This window comes from Chionomys nivalis, chromosome 26 (assembly GCF_950005125.1).
Source record: "Chionomys nivalis chromosome 26, mChiNiv1.1, whole genome shotgun sequence".
In the NCBI taxonomy this organism is placed as follows: Eukaryota; Metazoa; Chordata; class Mammalia; order Rodentia; family Cricetidae; genus Chionomys; species Chionomys nivalis.
In genome coordinates this window covers 4,788,498-4,813,025 of record NC_080111.1, presented here as the reverse complement: position 1 = coordinate 4,813,025, position 24,528 = coordinate 4,788,498, and the positions used below count along the sequence as shown (strand labels likewise).

General features: G+C 45.3%; 1 protein-coding gene across 1 annotated transcript in view; it reads right to left on the bottom strand.

The window, feature by feature from the left end:
* Positions 1–24,134, bottom strand: part of Dnah7 (dynein axonemal heavy chain 7) — a 198,309-nt gene extending 174,175 nt beyond the window's left edge. The window contains exons 1-9 of the mRNA XM_057758440.1: positions 24,105–24,134; positions 19,365–19,427; positions 17,055–17,117; positions 14,992–15,100; positions 14,173–14,320; positions 8,548–8,638; positions 7,507–7,687; positions 5,280–5,355; positions 335–460 (exon numbers count right to left, since the gene is read on the bottom strand). Of these exons, the coding sequence (XP_057614423.1) occupies positions 335–460; positions 5,280–5,355; positions 7,507–7,687; positions 8,548–8,638; positions 14,173–14,320; positions 14,992–15,100; positions 17,055–17,117; positions 19,365–19,427; positions 24,105–24,119 (872 nt within the window). The 5' untranslated portion in view covers positions 24,120–24,134. The remainder of the gene's footprint in view (positions 1–334; positions 461–5,279; positions 5,356–7,506; positions 7,688–8,547; positions 8,639–14,172; positions 14,321–14,991; positions 15,101–17,054; positions 17,118–19,364; positions 19,428–24,104) is intronic.
* Positions 24,135–24,528: the final 394 nt, after the last annotated feature.

The window sequence follows — 24,528 nt, the reverse complement described above, 5'->3', positions numbered from 1 at the left end:
CTTAGTTATATTTCTAATTAACTAATTTACAGCTGAAATAGTAAAAGAAATAGCTCAGATGTGATTGAATATAACTTTTTAAAAATTTTTAGGGTGAGGGCAGGAGATGAGGCCTCAGTGGTTCTGAGCACCTGTCGTTGAAGACTCAGGTCATCTCCTAGCAACAACGTACAGCCAGCCGTGACTCCAGGTAGGGGAAAATGCATCACCTTCCTCCGACCGCCCCCGGGGCCAGGTGCACACACAGTGCACATGCGTGTGGACAGGACACTCAGACACAGTAAGTAAATAAACCTAGAGCACATGCAGCCTCGGGAGAGGCGGAAGGACTCACTTAAAAGTGCTGTGCCACAGGTCGAGCACGGCCAGCATCGTAGGGTTCATGGCATTCAAGTGGTCCCTGATGTAACCGCAAGCCAACAGGAAAGACCTCCTCCATGGCTTTGGCAAAACTTCCATTCTGGAAACGAAAAGGAGAAACTGAGTTTATCCTCTATAAAAATCCCAGTGGGTGCTGGCTTGGGCATCTGGCTCAGTGGTAGGGCACTTGCCTAGCACACAGAAGGTCCTGGGTTTGATCCTAAGCGCCACAAAACATTTTTTATGTTTTTTGCTTTTTTTGCAGTAAATATATATTTGAGTAACAATTATTTTTGTTCTAATATGATCTCTTATAAACTAAAAACCATGCAGTTATATTCTAAAACATATGCTCTGTGGTTAGCATAACCTAATTTTTACAATCATCCTGAGACTTGCTCTAAATGTTTAACATAAAGTGTTGTCTAACTCTTTGATCCTAGTGAGTCTATGAATGACCTGCAGTGACCGAATGGAAACAAGAGTGAGCTAACCTTTCTACGTGGAGACCCCGGCTTCACATCTGCGGCTGTGAGGGAGAAAGGGGTTTCCCGGTTCATAACTCCCGAGTACAGCCCATGGTCACATCACATCCAGTCAAGAGCACGATGAACAGCTCGGGCCCAGTCAAGAAATGGTGTCACTGACAGTCCTCCACAGACATGCCCGTGAGCCACCTGGTCTAGATGGTTCCTACTCAGGACTTCCATCCCAGGCGGTTCTAGACTGACAATTAAACTAGCTGGTACAAAGTATATATATATATACCATATTCTGCGGCGAGTATAATTTCCTTATGATAATGTTAAAATCAGATTTAAATCTCTAACATAATTCTTGCTTCTAGATGTTTGACCCCATTGAGTCCTTATATAACTGAAAATAATCAAACGGAATAATAATGAGGTCCCTTAATGGCAGGACACACAACATTTAAAGTTTTGCTTTATTTTGCAAAAACGATAAGGATAGCAAGACAGTGGTGGCACGCGCCTTTAATCCCAGCACTCCAGAGGCGGAGGCAGGCGGATCTCTGAGTTCGAGGCCAGCCTGGTCTACAGAGTGAGTTCCAGGACAGCCAGGGCTACAAAGTGAAACCCTGTCCTAAAAAAATATATCTAAAAAATTGTAAGAATATAGTCCAGCTTGCCTATGGAAATCCCCTTTGATCTCTTCACCTAATGGGTAAGGATCATTGACAAATAAGGCATTCTTTATCATTCTCATCTGAAAACATAGTTTGTAACTCTCATGGCTTGGGTAAACCATCCTTTCCATACAGAAGACAGACCAGCTTTGCTGTTCAGAAAACGGATGCCCCCTAGCTTACCATAGTTGGATTTTTGAGTTTTCTGGCTTTGTTTGTTTATTTGTTTACTTTTGCTTTGCTTCGTCAAGACAGGGTTTCTCTGTGTAGCCCTGGCTGTCCCGGAACTCCCTCTGTAAACCAGGCTGGCCTCAAACTCACAGAGATCCGCCTGCCTCTGCCTCTCAAATGCTGGGATTAAAGGTGTGCGCCACCGTGCCTAGCATGAGCTTTCTGGCTCTCTGACAATGGATGGAAGAACACCACACAGTGATTTTGCTTTTCTCCTGAGCTGGCAATAGGCTCCAGTCAGTGCCCTTGAGATGCTAGGCACTATGCGGTAGGCAGTAGCAGGCAGGCGCCACACAAAGGGACCTGCATCACCAAGTATCAGGAAGCTGTGAGGTGATCAGATGTAGCAAACGCACTCTTGATTCACAGTGCTTTCAAGCCTCTGTATATTTAAACATGTCCACTTTGTGGCTATAATTTTTATCATCCATTTTACTTAAATACTTAGGTTAAGCATTTGACTTTAGACATTTCCAGTTGACACAACTGCTTTGTGTATTAAATATTTTAATCAAATTCCATTTGCTTGACTGAATCTTGGCTCAGTTTCAACATTCTCTAACCTCTGCATGGGCATGGGCCGTGCAGCAGAGGGAAGTCCATTGTTGTTTTAACCTTTGTTTTAAAAAAAAAAAAAAAAATGATGGCTCTCTATCCTTAGAAGTCATCTGGTAGGTACTCACACTGTGAATCTAGCTACCCAACAGCCATCAGAGACCCTGAAAGCAGATTCTGATTTCAGCACTGTTAAGTCCAGCTATGTAGAAAAAAACACAAGGAGGAACTGAATGGGTGGACACATTCCATAAGCCCACCAAGTGACTCTAATGGACTCTAAATCACATTTTTTTTTTTTTTTTTTTTTTTGGTTTTTTGAGACAGGGTTTCTCTGTGGTTTTGGAGCCTGTCCTGGAACTAGCTCTTGTAGACCAGGCTGGTCTCGAACTCACAGAGATCCGCCTGCCTCTGCCTCCCGAGTGCTGGAATTAAAGGCGTGCGCCACCACCGCCCGGCCTAAATCACATATTTTAAAATGCCTTTTGCTCTAACTTTTCCTGGGTCTCTGCTTAGGGTTTGTAATGTTGGTAATTCTTGCCTTTACTTCTGCCTCGCATCTCTGTTCAGATGCCCGTCCAGACTTCCTCTTTTCCCCTATTCCTGACTGTTGTAGAAACAAAACCACCAATACAATCCCCGGGGTCTCATAGACAGGCTCGCTGAAGAGCACCCCAATTGCCAGACATGAAGACCCCATGTAACAGAGAGAAGCCAGATTCAGTTGTGTGTCCAATTCCCTAACTGGCAGTTAGTGTTTACCTCTTTAGAGGGGAGATGACGGGGACAGGAGACGGAACAGAAGCAGGCAGCTTACAGATGGGGACTTCATTTCCTGTCTTTGGCCGAGCAAAAATATTGTTGATCCTGTCCTAGCCAGTGGCCAGAAATGCCAGATCTGTGGGGGGAGTGTGATCCTTGATCTGGTTCCTAAATGAGTTTGGGATCACCTATTCCAAAAAGGCGGGGGGGGGGGGGGGGACACGGACGTGGGGACGGGGGAAGGGGACGGACACGGATGGACACGACCCTACAGGGGCCTTGATCAGGGCTCTGAGGAGGCCCACTAGGGGGAGCTATTTCTCTGGCCTGGGCAGAGACCTGACACTCCAAACTACAAAAAATGTAAACGGGGTTGATTCAACTGTGAGGCAACACATTTTGAAACAAAACAAAAACAGACAAATACACAGAATCCTCTTTCATTCAAAGAGATGGGAGGTTTTGCTGGACCTCACAGTCAGAATTAATAACACACCCTGAGGCCACTTAGAATTTATGACTGCTGTCCTACTGTGTGCTCTGTCTGTTCCTTTGACCTCCCTCTACGCGAACAATGTGACAACCAGCCTTACTCACCTTGATTTCCTAGGTAATCAACATTTACAATCTAAGTTAATGCACAGCTGTAGTCTTGAATCGTATACTCTTCCATGCCCTGACCCGAGAGTAATGCATGTGTGTTTAAGCATGAGTAATGATAACAGTTTGGTTAAGGCAGAGTAATAGCAGCCTTATGAAATGAGTACCAAAAATGCTGAAAACAGCATATGGATATTGCTCGATAAATAATGATATCTCTAATATTGTTTGTTATCTGGGTCATTTGGAGCCAGTGACTTAATCTCTTGTAAAACTGTTAAAATATCTCTCATTACGTCTCCCATGTGATGTTTTCTGTGCTGTTCGCGAAAAGAGAGAGAAAAAGCCCAGCATTTAGGGCACACACAAGGGGAGGGGCAGATTCACAAGACAGCATCCAGGAAGCCCTTCGGTAGAGACAAGCACACCAGGACACACACACAGAAACAAGGACAAACAGAATCACAAGACAGTCTTCAGGCAGGCACGGACTCAGACCCACGCAACAAACAGACAGGACAGCAGAAAACACAGGGAGGGTGGAGTAGAGAATTCAAATCTGGGCTCGTTCTTCATTAGATGACAGCCAGGAGAAATGCTTTGATTTCTTTCCTTAACGAGACACCAACACACTACCGGTAACCCTGAGTTTATCCAGGTCTGCCTGGCCTTCTGAGTGCTGGCTCCCTGTCTCCAATGTTCCTTCCCTTTCCCTGCCGCGTGGCTGCTTGTTGCTGCTACATGCCTGACCTCCACAGCCATTTGAAGGGCAAGATTTATTTTTACTTTCTTGCTCCAGTCTCCTCTGCTGAGAGTTACAGTTTGCTCATCTTGATTTTTTTTCTTTTAATCCCTAATCAAATGGTCCTCCGGCTTTCCCTTGAGTCCGATCTTAAAGCCCGCTACTAAGGAGACTGAGAATGCCAAAGGACCCGGATTTTCCTTCTCTAGAAACGGCAGACCTCAGCTCAAAAGGGAAAGCTTTCCTTCCCTTCCTTCCCCTTCTCCACTTCCTCCCTACAGGTACTCCAGGCTGCAAGTCGGGAACACCTTCTCACACCTAGCCTAACCGGAGCACTCCTCCTCAGGAATTTCCCCACACAAAGCTTATGCTGTTGTTGGAAAGCCATTAATAATCTTTAAGGATCTATGTTTTGTTTTTTAAATATTTAAGAGCTGTACTCCTAAATGCTACTTTTAAGGAAAATGTACAGTAGGTGGTTTCCCCCATATATGCTGTACTCTAATCCACAAATAAATTGAAATATTCTACGGATATATTTGATTTTCTCAATGTCCCAAATGATTTTGTGTCACCAAATATTCATGCCTCTACCATACCAGAAGCCTGATCTACATGCCACGGAGGCACAAGAACCACATCAAATCCTTTCCGCAGCAGGTTTCTTAATTGGGTTGGTTGGTCAGTTGGTTTGGTTTGGTTTGGTTTTTGATGCTGCCCTCAACCTCACTTGTGAGAAAACTATGTACATAGATATAATATATAAACGATAAGCACATATGTGTGAAAATACAAACATGAATGGGAACGTTGCTATTTGGCAGCAGTTATATATCGATGAGTAGATGGAATGACCGTTATTAGAGAACCCTGTACACTTACTCGGCGCGGTGCGGAGGGACCTCCGTTGTTTTGGTATCATCGTCTTTTTCTCTGGGGTCTTTTAGAACAAAATCAACTAAGGAAAAAAAAATGGAAAATTTGGATAAACAACGTTACATTAATTACAGCATATTTTCAAGAAAACTAATTCTATTCAAATGAATCACTTAAAATGTGTTAGTTTTATAATAAAGAAAAATGTGTGTGTGCTCCTGAAGAAACACCTGTGGGAAAGACCTACCAAGTCTGTCTTGGAGAATTGTGTTCTCTTTCTTAACAATGTGTTCCAATTGTTGCATTGGAAAATGATAATTGACTTTAATATTACATTTTCCTTCAGAGTTATTCCATCAAAAGCACTCACATTAAATTGTGGGTCAGGAAGAGAGGAGAATTTCTCTCACTGGGGAAAAGCCCACATTACCTTGCTGCGTTTGAAATTGCATAAGCGCACCACACAGTCATAGAATCAGTAAGGAAGGCTCCCTTTGTGCCTGCCTGCCTTCTGGGTCTTCCTGCCTGTCTTTCAGGATTCACTTTCTACAATGCAAAATTACACTACTACCCTCTGCCTACAGTTCCTCAGACTGTCCTCCGACCTTCACAGGCTTTAAAGAGGCACGCGGGCCCCTCGGTTCACAGGTCTAGAGCAGCCTTTGAAACAGGCCTGCTGGTACCACATGCCCTTCCTGGACCAAGCATGTTACCTAGGAGACATGCTTCAAGGAGCTGGGATGGTGTTATGCCCTCGTGATCCAAGAACTAGACAGGCAGAGGCTGGAGGATCACAAGTTCAGAACCACCCTAGGCTAGATGGTGAATTCGGGCCAGCCTTGGTTACTTAGGGAGATCCTGTCTCGTTCCCTGCCCCCATCCCACCACTACAAAGAACTCAGTTCAGAAGCCTCTGGAGTCCTTCCTAAGTCACAGTGGCCTGGTGGCCTCTTCTTCCTTACTGACCAGCCACCTCAGATCAGTTGCTAGGCAGGCTCCTTTGTAGTTTAGAGATTCAGCCATCTCTCTCATTGTCATCTTTTATTACCAGGAATGCAGGAAATGCCTGTTCTCTGAAGGGTTAAATTGCTCCTTGCATTGTGATCTCACCAGCCTTTAGGGGACCGTTCATTGTGCAAGCTCTACTAACAGGAACAATTGGGAAACAGTCGGAAAGGACCTGACCCAAGGTTCTGCCCTCAGGGACTTTAGTTCAGACTGGGCCAGAAACGCTGTCTTAAAAAAGTATTCTTATTACCTACTGATACTTAGAGATAAACTTTTTAAGTCTATACTGTGGCTCAACACGCTTCCTGCACAAAAGGTCACAGGGTAACTCCTTCTACTTTGTGAGCCGCAAGATTTCTTCTGTTCAGCTGCTCAGCTCTTTGGTTTTAACTCAAAAGCAGCCCACATACAACCTTAGAATTGCCAGGTACTACTGAAACCTCATTTACAAAATAGGCCGTGGTCAGGTATGACTTCTGAGCCATAGCTGGCCACCTTCTGGTCTGGAGCAAAAATGTACTCAACCATATCTACATTTCTCATCAGCAATATTAATGGAAGTTGGTAATGATTCAAATCTGTGGTAATGATTCACCCACACACATGCGTGTGCGCACAGGCACACACACGCATGCGTCCACAGGTGTGCATGCTTTGTCTCTCCTGACTATACCAAGAAACTTGTAAACAAGGGACGGTCCTGAAGGGAAAGATGCTTCCCAGTGTCTAATGCCCTCTGCTGACTGAGACAATAGACATTACGAGAGGCTGGAAATAATTACTATTACTTTCTTCAGCGTTGCCCTTTGATGAGAGACCATAGCTTTATATGTAGAAAATTTCATTTAAAACATAATTTATGCCCAATCAATGAAAGCTCACTGAAGTCTTTTTTACTAATTGATGTTTATTTGATGTGCACTGGTGCTTTGCCGGCATGTGTGAGGGTGTCGTCAGACCCCCTGGGACTGGAGTTACAGGCACTTGTGTTACAGACGGTGGGTGCTGAGAACTGGACCCAGGTCTCTGGAAGAACAGCCAGTGCTGTTACCTGCTGAGTCATCTCTCCAGCCCTGACTGGGGTCTTAAGGAACACACCAATGAGGGAAGAAACTGCGTGCATAAGCACAGAGTGACAAGTGTCAGGCACGGGCAGTAGCTTTTGATTCAAGACTCACCTGTCACAACACACACTCAAATTATAACGCATTTGGCGGCCACTCACCTATGGACTTCTTCACGCTGAGAAGATAGTCCTCTCTCATCTCATCTGACAGGACCGTTATGCTGTTGGTCAGGACTTTCAGATGCTGGGGGACCAAATCCAGCACATGCTCCAGCCAAGAATCTTCCATTGGGGCCACGTGATCCGTATCAATTCCGTGATGAATGTAGTAGTAATATCTCTGGACGGGTGAGGAGGGAGGCAGGGGAGTTAGTACTGCGGTAAGGGATTGTGTTTGTCCACACATAAAACCACAGGGGAAATGCAAGTCTGCAGAGATGAAGGAGTTTTTAAATCATAAAGGGTTCTGTGTAATTCATGTAAGCATTCTTGGAGATCTCAATTTTTTTTTCTTTTTGAGACAGGGTTTCACCATGTAATAGTCCTGGCTATCCTGGAACTCACTCTGTAGACCAGGCTGGCCTCGAACTCACTGAGATTCACCTGCCTCTGCCTCCTGAGTGCTGGGATTAAAGGCGTGTGCCACCACCACGCAGTAACAATGTTGAAATTTTTAATGTTTACATTTCTAAAACTTCTTATATATCTGAAAGACCTGAATGGCTACTTCTAAAATAAGTTAATGTACTTTTGAAAAGGCACGGTATCACAGTTCAGAAAATTAATCATAAAAGAATAAGGGTGTGTGCAGGTATATATGACAGAGATGAGCTTTATGCTAGAATCAGGCAGAACTGAGATTCCTTCACTGTGGCCCTAGGTGGCGAGGAAGAGAACATGTTCTTCCATTGATCTAAAATAATAATTGGATGTGACTCTGTCCATTTCTGCATACATAGAGATGTATAAGGCACGCCTTTAATCCCAGCACTTGGGAGGCAGAGACAGGCGGATCTCTGTGAGTTCAAGACCAGCCTGGTCTACAAGAGCTAGTTCCAGGACAGCCAGAACTGTTACATGGTGAAACCCTGTCTCGAAAAATCAAGAGAAAAACAAGACAGAATAATCTCAAGGATACAGAACGTTTTTCGGGTCCTCCCTCTATTTGTGGTTCTACTAACAAAAGAAGTAAGACGTTACCAAGATGTCTTTCTCTATTGAAGAAGTGGTCGATTTTGAAATCAGGCTCTCTTCAGGGATAATGGAGTCTAAGCGGCCGTCTTGTTGTTGCCTAAGACAGTGATAAACACAGAAGAGTCAAAAACATACAAAGGTGATTCAAACACAAAACATCGATATGAAAACACAGGGCTGTCCTCTATTAGATCACCCAAAAGATACGTGGCTGAAGATGTTTGCTGGCACCACATTCCTCTTAGAACGCCCCTTTCTCTCTGTGCGTGGGGAGACACTTAGAAGTGCTCCCCGAGACCTCCTTCACGGGGAACGTCCCCGCAAGCGGCCTCGGCGCATTTGCATCCGCTACGACACAAGTGAGTTCTCTCTTCTGTGGACTTGCAAGGCATATTCTTGCATTATCCCTACAAGATGTACAGTTGCCTTTTCATCTGTTTGGAATGAAGTGACGGCAGAGAACGCAGACCCATCCCCGGAGGACCCTTTCTCGCATCTCTAGGGGCACGAGCCTTGACACCGAGCGACATCGAGACTTGCGTTTTTTTTATTGAGTGTGATCACAATTCAGTTCAAATGCTGTGTCAGAGATGAGCCACGCTGTTTCTCCTGAAGCTCCACGGCACAGCGGGCATGGTTACAGCTTCAGCACACGCAGCAGGCTGTGCTGGGCGAGCTCCAACTTCTGCATTGTGCTCCTGAGTCCGGTGGGGCTCTGCTGCTACAGATCGATGGTACTGAGTCAGAAACACCTGTCCCCTCACTGACTGAGGAGCAGATGCAGAAAATGTATGGAATTTGTTTCTCAGAAACCATACCCAAGTGGGTACCCAGGATACATCTTGTAATGTGTCTTTTTTAATTCATTCTAAGGACCCAACGTTCTGTGAACTTCGTTTTTGAACTATGTGAGAGTCCATTCACTTTAATACATGGTAGGTGATCAATAAATCTTTGACAAATGACAGAATGTGAGTGGAAGAACGGTGGGAGAGTCTCAAAGCATTAACTAGCCAAAGAGACGGGAATTGATTACTCTAGCCACCAATGGAATCTACGGTGCTGTGGCTTGCTTGCCCAGAAAGGAACTAACGCAAAAATACTGCGTTTCCAGGTCATCGAGACTGGATTCATATTCTGCCGCCGTAAGGTGCAGGACATCAGGAAGTGGTGTGTGTGTGGTTCTTTTTAATTCACCCATCTCGTCTTGCCAGCCTTCCTGCATCCTGGCATTGCCTGTTCGTCCTTTGTGAGGATAAAGCCTGGAAGGGTGCAATCCAGAAGGCCAGGGGTGGGGGAAGAACTCAGGGGTTGTGGAAACCACGATAGAAGTGAGTGAGTGCCAACACCCTTGCGGCTCCGTCCCATGATCCTCCTGTGCTAGGGTTGCAGGCGAAGTTTCTCTGCTCAGCAGAGATCACAAGAGCTGCCCGTCACCAATCAAGTCCTCAGTGGCTTTGTAAGTGTTATTGCCAAGCCTTACATAGGCTGCTCAAAGTCATAACCACCCCACTTCACAGGTAAAGAAACTAAATGTCAGAGAGAAGAATTGTCCCCTTTGGTCACCTAGCTAATGACGTATGGGAAGAGAGAGGAGGGTCGCTATGTCTCTGAGCATCCATGCCCTTTCCAGGAGAATGGTATTCCCGTCAGAACTAAAAATATCCAAACAGCCGGGCGGTGGTGGCGCACGCCTTTAATCCCAGCACTCGGGAGGCAGAGGCAGGCGGATCTCTGTGAGTTCGAGACCAGCCTGGTCTACAAGAGCTAGTTCCAGGACAGGCTCCAAAACCACAGAGAAACCCTGTCTCGAAAAAAAACCAAAAAAAAAAAAAAAAAAAATCCAAACAGGAAATGCTTTGCCTAGTTAAAGAAATATAGGATATACTTGATTTCTCAAAAGTGAAAAAAAGCTACATTAATGATTTTCTGTTTATAAAATTAAGAGGCTTTTGGTTCACAGTAGCAGCCTGGAAATCCCTTCTTCAAGTGAGAAAAAAGAAGTGAAATTATTTTAACCCATGATTATGAGGAGATAAGAAAAAAACTCTTCATTGCGGAGACAGAGGGCAGACAGCACAGGTAGCCTCTGTCTTGGGAGGAAGCAAGCAATAGGCCTGGAGCCTCCAGAAAGGCTCTCACCCTGGAGTCGGCGGGTACCAGAGGCGGCGGAAAATGAGGTGATCTCGTTAGCTAATTACACGGAAAATTAGGTAGCTGAATGGGAACGACACATACCCCAAGGGCAAAAAATGTTCCAAATCCAGCCTCAGAATAGAAAACGTGACTAGATCGATATCCTGCAAATTAATTGAATTAGTAATTAATAATTTCCCAGCAAGGAATTCCAGGTCCGGGTGGCCTCGCTAATGGATTCCGCAGGGAAGAAATCCAACCAGCTCCAGAAACTTCTTCAGAGAAAACAGAGCCCGGAAGAAGCTCACAGTCACCACTCGCTTTAGGAGGGTAGCGCCAAGATGTCATGACAGAGCGGGAGACATGACGTGGCAGGCCCAAATTGTGCGCCTTGTTTAAAGACCCAACACAAAATTGCAAACCTCTCTCCTCCAGCCGAGCAAGATGCTGGAAGGAGGGGAGGGAGGTGGCGAGCTGGTCCTGTGACGCCCAGAGGGTAGTATGTCTTCTGGGTGAGCAAGGGCCTAGGAGCGAGGGTACCGTCCAGGATCCCTGGGGAAGGAGGTCCCGAGGTCCCCAGGGCTTTGTCCCGTGTCCCAGCTGCATCTGGCTGCTGCAGCAGAAGTCTCCCCTGTGATGAACCAGTTCCCTGGGCCTTGGACCGTTCAACAGCTTCCTGCTGCTTAAGCCAGAGAAGAGCGCGAGAAACTGAGGCTGTCCTGAAGAAGAGAGCAGTCCTTCAAGCCGGGGTCAATACCGCTACGACCTTGGTAGAGGTCAAGAGGGCCCGGCAGGCATTGGCTGCACACGGTGGACCCCTAACCGCGGCTGTTGTTCTTCCTGCCTGTCCCACGTTGCAAACTGCGGGGCACCGACTGCGTCGTCAAGGGGAGAGCCAGGCTGGTGCACGGGCGCACACGAACCACGGACGCGCTTTCAAGTTAAGTGGAAAGCTGAGGGACCGCTGCACAAGCACGGGAAGCCACCGGATCCAATTACGACCGAGACGGTGGGCGGCAAGGTCCAAAATGTGCAGCTTCGCCGTCGAGCTGGCGAGAGCAAGGGACTGGACACCAAACTAGGTTAGAGGCATGCTTCTGAGTTTTCTTAACATAAACATGGTCTTTAAATTGTCCTTCGAAAGTTTTAGCAAATAAAATCCAGTAATATTATAGAGATGGTATTCGGTTACTGAGTGGAGTCTAGGAAATCCATTAGCAAAATTTATCATATGTTGATAGAACAAAGGAGAAAGGCCGCAAGGTCATTTCGGTAGACGTGGAAGAAGCATCTGGGGAAAATGTAGCACCTATTTATAATAAAGCCTCTCACAGACTAGGCAAGGAAGGAGTCCGCCTCAAGCCATAAAGGTCAGAGTTCATTTTCATTTACAATTCAGTTCAGAAATTAGAACCTTATGCCTTCATTTTTAATTTAGCTATAAGTTTCACCATTGTAAGTGGGGAAGTTGTAATGTTATATTTATTAAGCAAAAGGTGATACTATCGTTTATTAACATAATGTATAATTAAATCTAGTAAATACTCATTGTTTTTTCAGAATAAAACTTTTGAAATCTACTTGCCTGGGTGATCTTTAGCTGTATGGTTCCCGTTTACCTATTTTCCCTTGTTCTGAAAAGATCCTCTGAGTAGAACCCCTCGTGCTCCTCCTGCATGATCGGTGATCCCTTCCCGATCTCACCCCTACCTGAACTTGTCCGGCCTTTGGTAACCTCCACTACACCGAGTGAGGTAACCCAGACCCAGAACGACAGATGCCACCTCCCTCTCTCGTCTTCAGCTCCCAAAGTGTAACCTGGGGTAACTGCAGAAACCAGGGAAGCAAAAGAGAACCCCAGGGAGGGGAAGCACCCACCCCTGGACGTCATTGCCAGAAGACAAGGGTCATAAAGCTGGAAATCGGGAAATGGGAAGGGGAAAAGGAGGTCAATACAAAAGGACGGGGGGGGGGGGGGGGATAAATAACACTAAGAATATTTGAAGAAAGCCTTAAGGAGTCATATTATTTTTTATTTACCTAAAATTGCAGATATGTCTTAAATAAAGTCATGCCACTTGGGCTGACAATGCCCCCCTCGAGAGCCATAGGGTAGCTAACAAAAACCTCAGCACCAGGCATGGGGAGCCTTCCTCTAAGCTGTTGGTCACAGGAGTCCAAGGGACTCCTCAAGCAATGTAGGCTATTGCCGTGGTCCTCAGTGGCCTCTCAGAGAGCAACCCTGTGTCCCTGTTGACTAATACCCCACATACTTCAGACCCAGGACTCAGAAGATTCAAACTGGATCTGACCTGAAGGCCTCCTCTCTGCAGACCAGCTTCCACAGCATCGGAAGCTGCCGAGGGAAGAAGGCAGCCTGTGGTCCCACCTAGCGGTGATGCCTGTGAACCACAGCAATAACCAAAGGGTCACCATGGTCTTGAAGGTGACAGAGTGGCACTCACATGGTGGTGGTAACCAAGAGATGCCAAGCAGACTCAAAGATGTCTCAACAATAGGGACGCCGTGTCTGGCACTGGAAACCTATTCAGCTGCCCAGCGCTAGTGAGGTCTGGGATCTCAGAGGTGATCCTGCTATTCCGCTATACTAGAACAGAATAATTCCTAACTACATTCTAAATACTCAGCCTTATGCCCACAGGGTGTCGATCTTGCGCTGTGTGTTCTTCCAGGTGTGCGTGTGCAAAGAAAACAAAAGCAGCCTGCATGGGATAAGCAGATAATAGTCTCCTGGCGTCTGTCGAACGCAAACTCAAAGCCACTCGGCAGCTGGATACGAAGGCAAAGCACTGTGTCTCCCCCAGCTCTGGTCGGGCAGAAAAAGGATTGTGAATCTGTCTCCATCCCAGCAGGATGTGAAAAAATAAACTTGTATGTTGAAACCACGTTCTTAGAGCACCCGTGAGAACATATACGTCTCACTTGCTCCACGGAAGCACTCAGCATCCCCTGTTCCCCTCAAGAAGGCCAGAGAGTGAAGTAGCCGTGGAGGCAGCGAGCAGCCTTCTATGGGTCATGAAATCCCATGTGTTCCTCAAATGGTCATTAGCACCCTGAGGGTCGGAATGAAGCAAGAGAGCGCACTAAACAACTTGCCTACGCTGTGTGAGAACTGCAGGGTCACCTGGACCAACGTGACTCTCCACAGAAAGCTGCCCTCATCCCTGCCCCACACGAGGAGACCCTCAACATCACAGAAGTCACCATATCACCTGAACAGACAACATGGGGTGGCAGCGGTGGGGGGGGGAGCCACATCCTCTACTGGACGCCTGCATTAGCACGGGCACCTTGACAGGCAATGGCATTTAAAAGCGGGGCATACTTAACAGGGTGACCTCCAGCTCTTCCGGCCTCCGACTTTACACTAGCCTCACTGTAGCAAGGCTTTGGGACACTCTCTAGAGACGCATAGAGTGCTTCTGTTTTCGGGCCTTTGCTAGGGTAGCATGCTGGCCGCCTCGCGGGACTCACATAATGACGTTGACAAGCGTGCTTCTAAAGTTCTCTCGCTCCTTGTGTGGAGATTTGGCCTTCGATCTGGTAGTCGATGGTCCGGGTCGGCTGTCATCAACCTGGTCTAGCAATTTGCCTTTTTTTCCATATTGCTCCATGTATTCAGCTTAAATTTTAAAAACAAGTTGCCCGTGAGAAAGGTTAGCCAAAACAAGTCAGTCCTTAGAGCAAGGCGCTGCAGCAGCAACAAGAAAAATATTACGTTCTTTATGTTCTCATCTCAAAGAATCCTAATGCGTGCTGTCTTGTTATCAAAAGTTATTGAACACCTACTTAAATCATCATAACAGGAACCTCTATTTATCATAAGTTCATTATTGCCTTTTGTGCTACTTTGATTGATGTGATAAGTGCTTTTAGTTGCATCTGTAGGCGTCTCTTAAAAGGATTAAGATTTAAACCATGATAAAAACAAAGTCACATTGTTCAAGATAGGAACACGGGAGGGACTTGCTGGGGGGAAGAGGTTGGGGTCCTGTGTGAGGGGGGTGGATACAAAAAGATAACAGAAGAGACTATGGTGGAAGTAAGAATATATATATATATATATATATACACATATATATAATGAAATGGTGAGAGAATAAATTACAATGAATACAAATGTTTCGTAAAAAGCATTTACGATGGCATTAAGTAACTAGGAGCTGGAAACAATTGTTTCCTGATGGAAAATGCCTAGAAGAAAGTTGTCTATATGGCGTATGCCTCTTCGACTTTATAATTCTATGGCTTTATTAACTATACACACTTTTAATCAAAAATTAAAGTTCTTACCGTATGACTGCTCATTTTTAACAGTATAGGGTTCTGGAAACTGGTTTTCCTGGTTGATATTTAAGTGGAATGACGGGGCAGTCTGCAGCCACTGGGGTTTGACTCCCGTCTACAATGGAACATTTACATAGTATTAGTAAGTCATGTCCAAGATGTTTCATTTAACCCGCGTTTCTGTGAGCTGCTCTAGCACTGTCCCGAGCGCATCAGGACCGCTGGGGAGATGTATAGGCGGCGGCGGCAGCAGGTCTTCCTTTGCCTGGGCGTGACCAGGGACCATTAAGAAAAGTCCTGCTGCTCCGTGGTTATGAGTGCCCGTTACCCAGACCTGGAGTGCCTATTCTGCACAGCCTGCTCATGGCCCGTATCGGCCACTGTCTATAAAATTCCTCTCATGTTTCTGGCTGGTGAATGACAGCGTGAAATTCTTCATATCAAAACACACCAATGGGACGCCGTGCAGTGTTTAGTGCCGTACACATTGTGTGATATCTAAGCGAGTTTCAACAAATCGATGTGAACACTTATCACAGTGAAAATCTCCAAGTTCTGTCTCTTAGCCTTCCAAAAGGCACACTGTGTTCTAGTTATTTATAGTCGCCCTACTGTACACTGGCAGGCCTGGCTGCCTCCGTTTGTCTAGCTGTAGCTTTGTGCCCCATCCCTGCCTCCTTAGGAAGGGGTACGGATGTCTAGGAATTCATGTCTTCTAAGCTGCCAAGGCCACCATCACACAGCTAATCCTAATGACCTCTGTTAGTGGAACAGATATTTCCATCTTCTGTATTTCTGTGAGGCTAAGTTGTGGTCCCTCCTTTTCATTGGAATCTTCTCTTTTTCTAGCTCTGCTAAGACTTTTTAAAACTTTTTTTTGTTGTTGTTTTGTTTTTGTTTTGTTTTGTTTTGTTTTTGTTTTCCGAGACAGGGTTTCTCTGTGGTTTTGGAGCCTGTCCTGGAACTAGCTCTTGTAGACCAGGCTGGTCTCGAACTCACAGAGATCTGCCTGCCTCTGCCTCCTGAGTGCTGGGATTAAAGGCGTGCGCCACCACCGCCTGGCCTAAAACTTTTATTATCTTTTCAAAGGACCAAATGTTTACTTCCCAGGTCTTTGGGGGTTGATTTTGCGGTATCCATCCCATTTAGCTATGCCCTGCTGTCTCTTAACCTCCTTGGGGTTCGGCTTGTTCTTTGGGTTCTTGTGAAGACACAGTGATGTGTTTAACAGCTGCCGAGTTTGCACTTGTTGGCTGCTGTATAACCTTTCTTAGTGCAGCCTTCCACACATTTTGGAAGAATATCTTCCTAATTTCATTTAATTTTTAAGTTTCCATCTTGATTTTTTCCTTCACTCATTTGTTGCTCAAAAACAGTTTGCTTAATTCTCCTAATTTGTGTAATTTGCTGAGATTTCGTTATGATTCTTTCAGTTTTATTACACTGTGGCTAGAAAATATTCTATATGATTTCATTTAGAACAGAAAACTGATTTTTCCTGAGACTCTATCTAAATTTCAATCCCAGGAGCTACAGAAGGTAACTCGATGGCGTTGGCTATGAAAGAGAGTGAGCATTAAGTAGTCCGGTGCTTTGCTAACTAAAATGCCCGCTGTTTGAAATGAGCATTCAAAACCAAAACGGTGAAAAAGGAAGCCAGGATCGATGGGGCCATTGGTGGCATGACTTTTACCACTGATCAAAATCTCCCATTTCAGTCCAGAAACTGAGGTCTAGAGAGAGAAATGACTCCCCCGAGGTCACGGAGTTTCACTCTGAGTCCTTATTTCCTGGCAGTGACATTTCTCTGCTAATCCATCTTGGTATTGCTTTTATTTATCCTTAAATATTCTCTACACACTAAGAAAGGATGGGCACCATGATATTACTAGATATTTGTATTCACACACACGCACACATAAAACAGAGAATTTCTCTATCAAAAAATAATCAAATTAGGGCACAAAATCAGGAATTTGATATTTTGCTTTAAGTTTGGATCCTATAAACCTTTGAAAATGGCAGTATTATTGATACAGATAAATTAATTAGATAAAGTATACAGTTACCACAGCTAACTGGGGGAGCACTCTCGTTGGCAGTTTGGCCTTTTCTTTGCTGAGTGGTTTATCCTGCATAGCACACATGAGATAAAAGAGAAAAGGCATTGTCACAAATTTTATATTGTCCAATATAAAGCAAAGTGCATTGTAGCCAAAATGTTCAAAGGCCAACTCAGAAGCCTCACTGTTGGGGCTGGGCATGATGGGACCTACAATTCCAGCTCTCCAGAGGAGGTGGCAGGCAGACCTCTGTGAATTCAAGGCCAGCCTGGTCTGCAGAAGTTCAGACCAGCCACCGCTCTACAGAGAGACCCTGTCTGTCTTAACATGTATATCAATTCAAGATGAAGGGAATTAGATAAATGCCCTTTTTTCCCTTCCTTCCTTCCTTCCTTCCTTCCTTCCTTCCTTCCTTCCTTCCTTCCTTTCTTCCTTTCTTCCTTTCTTCTTTCCTTCCTGCCTTTTATTCCTCCATCCCTGCCCTCCATCTCTGTGTTTCTCTGTGTAGCCCTGGCTGTCCTAGAACTTGCTCTGTAGACCAGGCTGGTCTCGAACTCACAGAGTCTGCCTGCCTCTGCCTCTGCCTCCCGAGTGCTGGGAGATTTTCTATTTTGTTAAACTGTAAAGAGAAACTGTTGATTTCACTTCAGTTCTTTGATTGGTGAACTTGGAAACATAAAGTAGGCATTCATAGGAGTAAGAAACTTCTGATTCTACTTAATAAAGCTTCTGACAATCTAGTTGTTAACAATGCAAATAGACCAAAAATTAAAACATGGGTGCTTTGAAATGTTTGAGGTCATTCCCTTAACGTTTCATTTTCGTTTTGTTTCATTTAATTTTGCTTTTGTAACTGAAGAAACTTTTGTTCCAGAGTGTTAGAAATCTTCCCTGTATGAAGCAATGCAAACATCCCATCATTTATTTCATCCCAGGCCTTTAAAATATGTTTCGAAACAATATCTGTTCTAAAATTCTACTTAAACTCAACTCCTAGGAGCCATAAGAACGTTACTCAATGTCATTTAAGCCCAAAGTAATTAATACATGGTAAGTGTTACTGCAGAGGGATCTAACTTGTCCAGTGCTATACCAACTAACAGTGTCTGTTATCTGCCTTTTCCGTAGACTGTAGGAGGGCCTGCTTGTTTATCCCAGCCGCCTGGCTATCTTAGACCTGAAATAATCACACAGAAACTGTAATTTTTAAATGACTGATTGGCCCATCAGCTCTAGCTTCTTATTGGCTAACTCTTACATCTTTATTTAACCCATCTCCATTAATCTGTTCATCACCACGAGGTCGTGGCCTAGCAGCAAAGTTTCAGTGTGTCTGTCTCCAGCGGTGCGGCTCCATGGCTTCTCTCTGACTCCGCCCTTCTTTCTCCCAGCATACAGTTTAGCTATTCCCTGCCAACCTAAGTTCTGCCCTGCTATAGGTCTGCTTTATTTATGAATGTTTATAAACATTTATAAATGTTTATTCATTAATGGTAATCATGGCATACAAAGGGAAATCCCACATCATGTGGATAGTGATAATTTATATGGAAACTTCTCTCAGTTTTAAACTTTCTTTTTTTGTTTTGGTTTTTCGAGACAGGATTTCTCTATGTAGCTTTGGTGCTTACCCTGAAACTAGATCTTTTTTTTGTTGTTGTTAAGACATATTTATGTTTAAGTGCTTTGGTGTTTTGCCTGCACATATGTCAGTGAGATGGTGTCAGATCCCCTGGAACTGGAGTTACAGACAGTTGTAAGCTGCCATGTGGGTGCTGAGAATTGAACCTGGGTCCTCTGAAAGAACAGTCAGTGCTCTTAACCGCTGAGTCATCTCTCTAACCCCTGGAACTAGCTCTTGTAGAAGACCAGGCTAGCCTCAAACTCACAGAGATCCGCCTGCCTCTAGTTTCCAAGTGCTGGGATTAAAGGCGGCACCACCACCGCCCAGCTCAGTTTGAAGCTTTCAAAGGAGGTTCAGAGAAGTGAATGATATCCCAAAGACCACAGAGCCAGACACAAAGCTGTGACCTGATACCAACACTCACACACACACACACACACACACACACACACACACACACCTACTCCCCTTGAGGTCATTCGGGAATTCTTAGCTCAGCTTGCTGAAATAATCCATTCATGCTAGAGACACAAACGTGGTGACTGAACTAATAAACTGGCTATTCTAGGATCTGTACCACACAGCACTTTCCCATCGGGATCGGATTCGACTGGACACGGAATGTGAGATCAGACAATAGTGAGCAAGATTATCGCAACCGAGCAAAGCATGAAGATGTGTTAAGAACTTACCATAGACAGCTGTGGCAGGAACCTCACCGGTGCCTTGGACTTTTCCTTGCTGGGTAGTTTATCCTGTAATGGGGGAGGGGGGATTGTTTACTCATTATCGCTAAATTTAATTCACTCAGCCAAGTTTTACATTTTCTATAAAGTCAAGCACATACCATCCAAAATATCCTAAAATATGATTTTACTGACATATGATCTTACACATAGAAATCTTATAACACACCAAGGAACTATTAGAGCTAGTTACTTTATTTAGAAGGTTGTAGGATACAAAGTTCACACAGACAGACAGACAGACACACACACACACACCCTTACAGACACTAGAAGTAAACAGTGCGAAGCTGAAATTAAGGAACAATTTTAGGGCAGGTAAAATGTTATCTCACTTAGGGTTTCCTTGCTGTGATAAACACCATGATCAAAGCCACTTGGGGTGGAAGACCTTATTTGGCTTACAGGTTATATATACATTGCATCATTAGGGGAAACCAAGGCGGGAACTTAAGCAGAGACCACGGCGGGACACCACTAACTGGCTTTTCCTCCTGACTACTCAGCCTGCCTTCTTATAGACTCCGGGACCACCTGCCCGGGTTGGCACCACCCACAGTGGGCTGGGCCCTTCCACGTCAATCATCAATCAAGACGATGCCCTCGTAGACTTGCCTGCAGTCCAATAGGGGTATTTCCTCAGCCGAGTTTCCCTCTTTTTCAGGTGACTCTACCATATGCCATAGTGACTACATAAATAAATAAAGAATAAAATAAAAACCACTTGACCAGGACAAAGGGCCTTGCAGTTAAGGTACTTGTCATCAAACCCAACGACCTGAGTTTAATAGCCTAGACCCACACAATGGAAAGGAAGGACAGACTTCTGTAAATTGTCCTTTGATTTCCATTTGTGTGCTGAGGAATGAATTTGACTAATAATAATAATAATAATAATAATAATAATAATAAGGTGTAAGATGTTTTAATTAAGCTATAAAGTACCATTAAAGAAGATTTTAATCTGGGGTCTCATGCATGCTGGCTCTGTCAATGAGCTGTGTCCCCAGCCCTCAAATGATTTGGAAACAGAAAAATGCTTCTGCTTATGATACTGTCTATGAAGGTTTCATCTGTTTTTAGTCATTTCTGGGACCGTTTTGTTCTTTGCCCCAAGCTGAGCCTCTGCCTTTTTCCTGCTCTGTGATGGAGGGGACGGATATACGTATGGGCATCATCCGAGCGTGCAGTCCTCTAACGAGAGCCTGGATCATGCCTGACCAGGACTTAGCAACACAGTGCACACACAGGCAAAACTCTCTCTCTCTCTCTCTCACACACACACACACGAAATAAGAATAGTTCTTTAAAAGAAGGTGGCGAGCAGGATGATCATGGCAGCCAAAGCAGAACCACTTGTTCTGTGACTTTCAAAAGTGCTGCACAGCGGGTTCCTTCCCTCTCCCCACAAGCAACCCTTACGTGAGGGCCATCCTTTTAAACGCTATAAACGCCTTCAGCAGAATCTCTAAGGGGCTAGAGGGTTTGTTTGTTTTTTAACTACTTTTTAAAATGAAATGAGCAACTGCAAAAGACTTCTATTTCTCTTTAAGTACCTAACATAAGAGAAAAAGACGGACAGCTATCTCTGAAAAGAAAATGCCACGTCCCTCTTAGCCTTCCACTTAATGGGATGGATATGTTAAAAAAAACCTCCTCAGTAAATGCGTCCCTGCCGCCTGCTCACATCTTCAAGTGGGATGAATTCATAAGTAAATGTCACGTTGAAATGGAATTGCTGAAAATTTAATCCATTCTATTTGTTTTAGATTGCGGTGTAAAACTTTTATCTTTTCAAAAGGAAAACTGTACTCTAAGCTAAGACAGAGGGAAGTGTCAAAATGACTTAAAATTCCAAAGTCAACCAAAACGGTAGGAGGGAGCCCTCTGCTGATTGAGACAGCGGCAAAAATCCTGGATGGGTTAATAATGCCCTTCTGGGTGATTCCAAGGCTTCTTCAATGGAACGTGGCCCTTCTGGAGGTTGTGGGGAGACAAGGGAGTTGGGGTTTCCAGTGTCACTTTTAGGAAGAGGAAGCACACAACTTCCAGCGATCACTTGGCTGCTTCTTAGCTCCAGCTGAACACGTGGAAGGAATTATGGAAACTAGCTCTCCAGAAAACCCACTGTATATTAAATAAACGAAGTATTTTAGATTTGACAGTATAGACCATGGTTCCGCAAAGGGGCCAAAGACTTACTTGGACGTCAAGCAAAAGAGCTACTCAGTTATCGATGGCAATGATTCGTGATTTTTTTTGTTGTTGTTGTTGTTAAGAAGTTTGAACACACTGCTACCACACCGTGAGGCCTAGTGATTGCTCGGGTGTTGTGGTGTGTCCTTTTTTGTTATGTGGACCTGAAATTTGGGAGGATTTTTGCTCGTTTGTTATTGTACTACTCATGGCTGATTATTCTTTGATATCTGGATCATAGCACCAGTTTCTTCATTCTCAATTTATTATATGAATTTCAAAACTGCTGGAATAAGTTTTCTTGAGCATTTAGATAACTATTATTTACTTGGTGAATAAGCTAGCGACTTGACATTGTCTGCTATTAATCTATAACCTATATAATCTAGAACTATGATGCTAAAATCTAGATATGGCATGTCTTTCCAAAAGGCTCACCGCACTGAGGGGCGGCGCCAGTCGGTGATGCTCTTGGGAAGCTGTGATGCCACGGGGATGCTATTTTCATCTAAAAATTAACGTAAGCTTTCGGCAGAATGGGCTGTTGAGAGGTAGGGCCTGGCTGAAGGACATGGGCTATTGGAGAATGCCTTCACCGTGCTGATGTTTCTCTCGTCTCTTCCTCCGTGCTCTATGCCTTCTGACTGCCCTGAGGTGAGCAGCGTTATTCTCCTGTGCCCTCCCTGCCTTGATGTAGTACTTTGGTATAGTACTCAGAAACGCCCAGAGCCACGTGACCTTTAAAAGCATGAGGCAAAGTAAACATCCTCCTCCCTTGAGTTGCCTTGCTCCGTTTTGTCACGTACGTACACACACACACACATATACACACACACACAACCTGACCGGCACAATAAGGCTTTAAAAAACTCCTTCTGGCCGGGCGGTGGTGGCGCACGCCTTTAATCCCAGCACTTGGGAGGCAGAGGCAGGTGGATCTCTGTGAGTTCGAGACCAGCCTGGTCTACAAGAGCTAGTTCCAGGACAGGCTCCAAAACCACAGAGAAACCCTGTCTCGAAAAACCAAAAAAAAAAAAAAAAAACCTCCTTCTGTGTGTCTATATTTGTTAGTGTGTGTGTCTGTGTGATGGTGTATGTGAGTGTGCCTGAGCATGTGTATGAGTGTGTGTCTCTGCGTGTGTTGTGAGTGTATCTGTTTGAGTGTGTGTCTCTGTGTGTATATATAATTGTTAGTGTGTGTGTCTGTGTGATGGTGTATGTGTACATTATGAGTGTGTGCACGTATGTGTGTACGTATCTGTGAATATGAGCATGTCTTGTGAGTGTGTGTGTATGAGTGTGTGAGTGTGTATATGAGTATGGACCTGTGTGTGAAAGTGTGTGGCATATCCAAGTGTGTGTGAATGTGTGTGTTTGGTATGTTCATGTATGTATGGGGGTGTCCATGCCTACACATAGAAACCAACCAATTGCTCGCTGACTTACTACTTTGAGACAGGTCTTTCCCTGAACCAGAAATTAAGCTGGTGGATGGGAAGTCCCAGCAATCCTCCTGTCTCTGTCCCTCACAGTGCTGGGGTCACAGGCAAGTGCAGTCACTCTGGGTCTTCAAGGGGATGATGGGGAGTAGGGTTTATGTTTTGCTGGCTTGCACATCAAGCTCTTAAACGCTGAGCCATCGCAACCCCTAAGACACCTTTAAACATCATTTCCACAACAAACTCGACTTGCAAAAGAACACACTATGAAGTAACAAAAAAGAAAAAAAACCCAGGTGGAAATTCAGCTTCATCTCATTTGGGTTGCTAACAGAGTCCTTTTCTCATTTGTCACCGTGTTGAGAGCTGCAATTTTTCTCTAGCTATCCAGAAAAATGTCCGCCCTACAGCCTTCCTGCGGTGTGCTGGCATCAAAACCAATGACCGCGGCTCTGTAGTGCAGTTTCTTTTAAGGTCAACAGAGAAAGGTTTTTACTTTTGCAACTGTTTATTTCTACAAGCTATTGTGGCCTACAGCTTTTATTACACACCACAAGACTAAGTGGGAGCCCTGGGTGGCCTGTGATCTCAGCTGGCAGAGACTGGGGACCAGGAAATGCTGCAAATTCAAGGCCAGCCTGGCCTAAAGACCGAACCCCAGGCCAGCTTGTGGTGGGAGGGGGTGTGCTAAAAAGCGAGTTTCTGTCTCCTTGGAAAGAAAAAGACTAAGTGATTGGCAGAAAGTCCCACATCTAAGAAGCCCACGCCCACATTGACAACCCGTCCAGCCTCGGGTCACAAATACTCCGGGAGAGCAGCCGGGAGAGCAGCTGGGGTCGCTGTCGAGCTGTTTCTGCCGCTAGCGCGTCCCAGAGAGCTGTGCTCCGCAGTTACGGTGACAGCGAGACCCAGCGGCTGGGTAGGGAACCGGAGGGAAACTCTCAACACCCGGGGTGGCACGGGGGTCGAGGGTGGGTCCCCGAGAGCCGCAGTCTGCACTCCTGCGTGCCCGGTCCCCCGGGACCCGCGACCCTGGCGGCCCCGCTCTCACCTGCTCGCTGCTCATGGCTGCGAGGACTTGCGAACCGCGCACGGCCGGCCTGGATCGCTGCTGCGGGACCCTGAATCCGGGGACAGAGGTGTCCACCGCTGGACAGCTCACTCAGTCTCGGCTCTCTTTGAGCTGGGAGCTCTAGCGTCCCTGCCTCATGTGTTGCTAAGCAACAAGCTGGCGGGTTTCACTTCCGGTCATCTGTATCTGCGTGATCAGGTCCAGAACTTTCTCGTTGATCCAGTAAGGGTGGCTTTCTGGGGCCTTCTGAGGGTGGTGGCAGACACCTTCCAACCAACCTGGGTGGACGTGATCCTCTGCCTCCCGCCTTTATTTTGCTGTTTCTGCAGATTTCATTGCTAACGTAGGCAAATGGAGCACTCAGGACTGGAGCAGGAAATGTGTTCCTTATTTGGGTGCATCG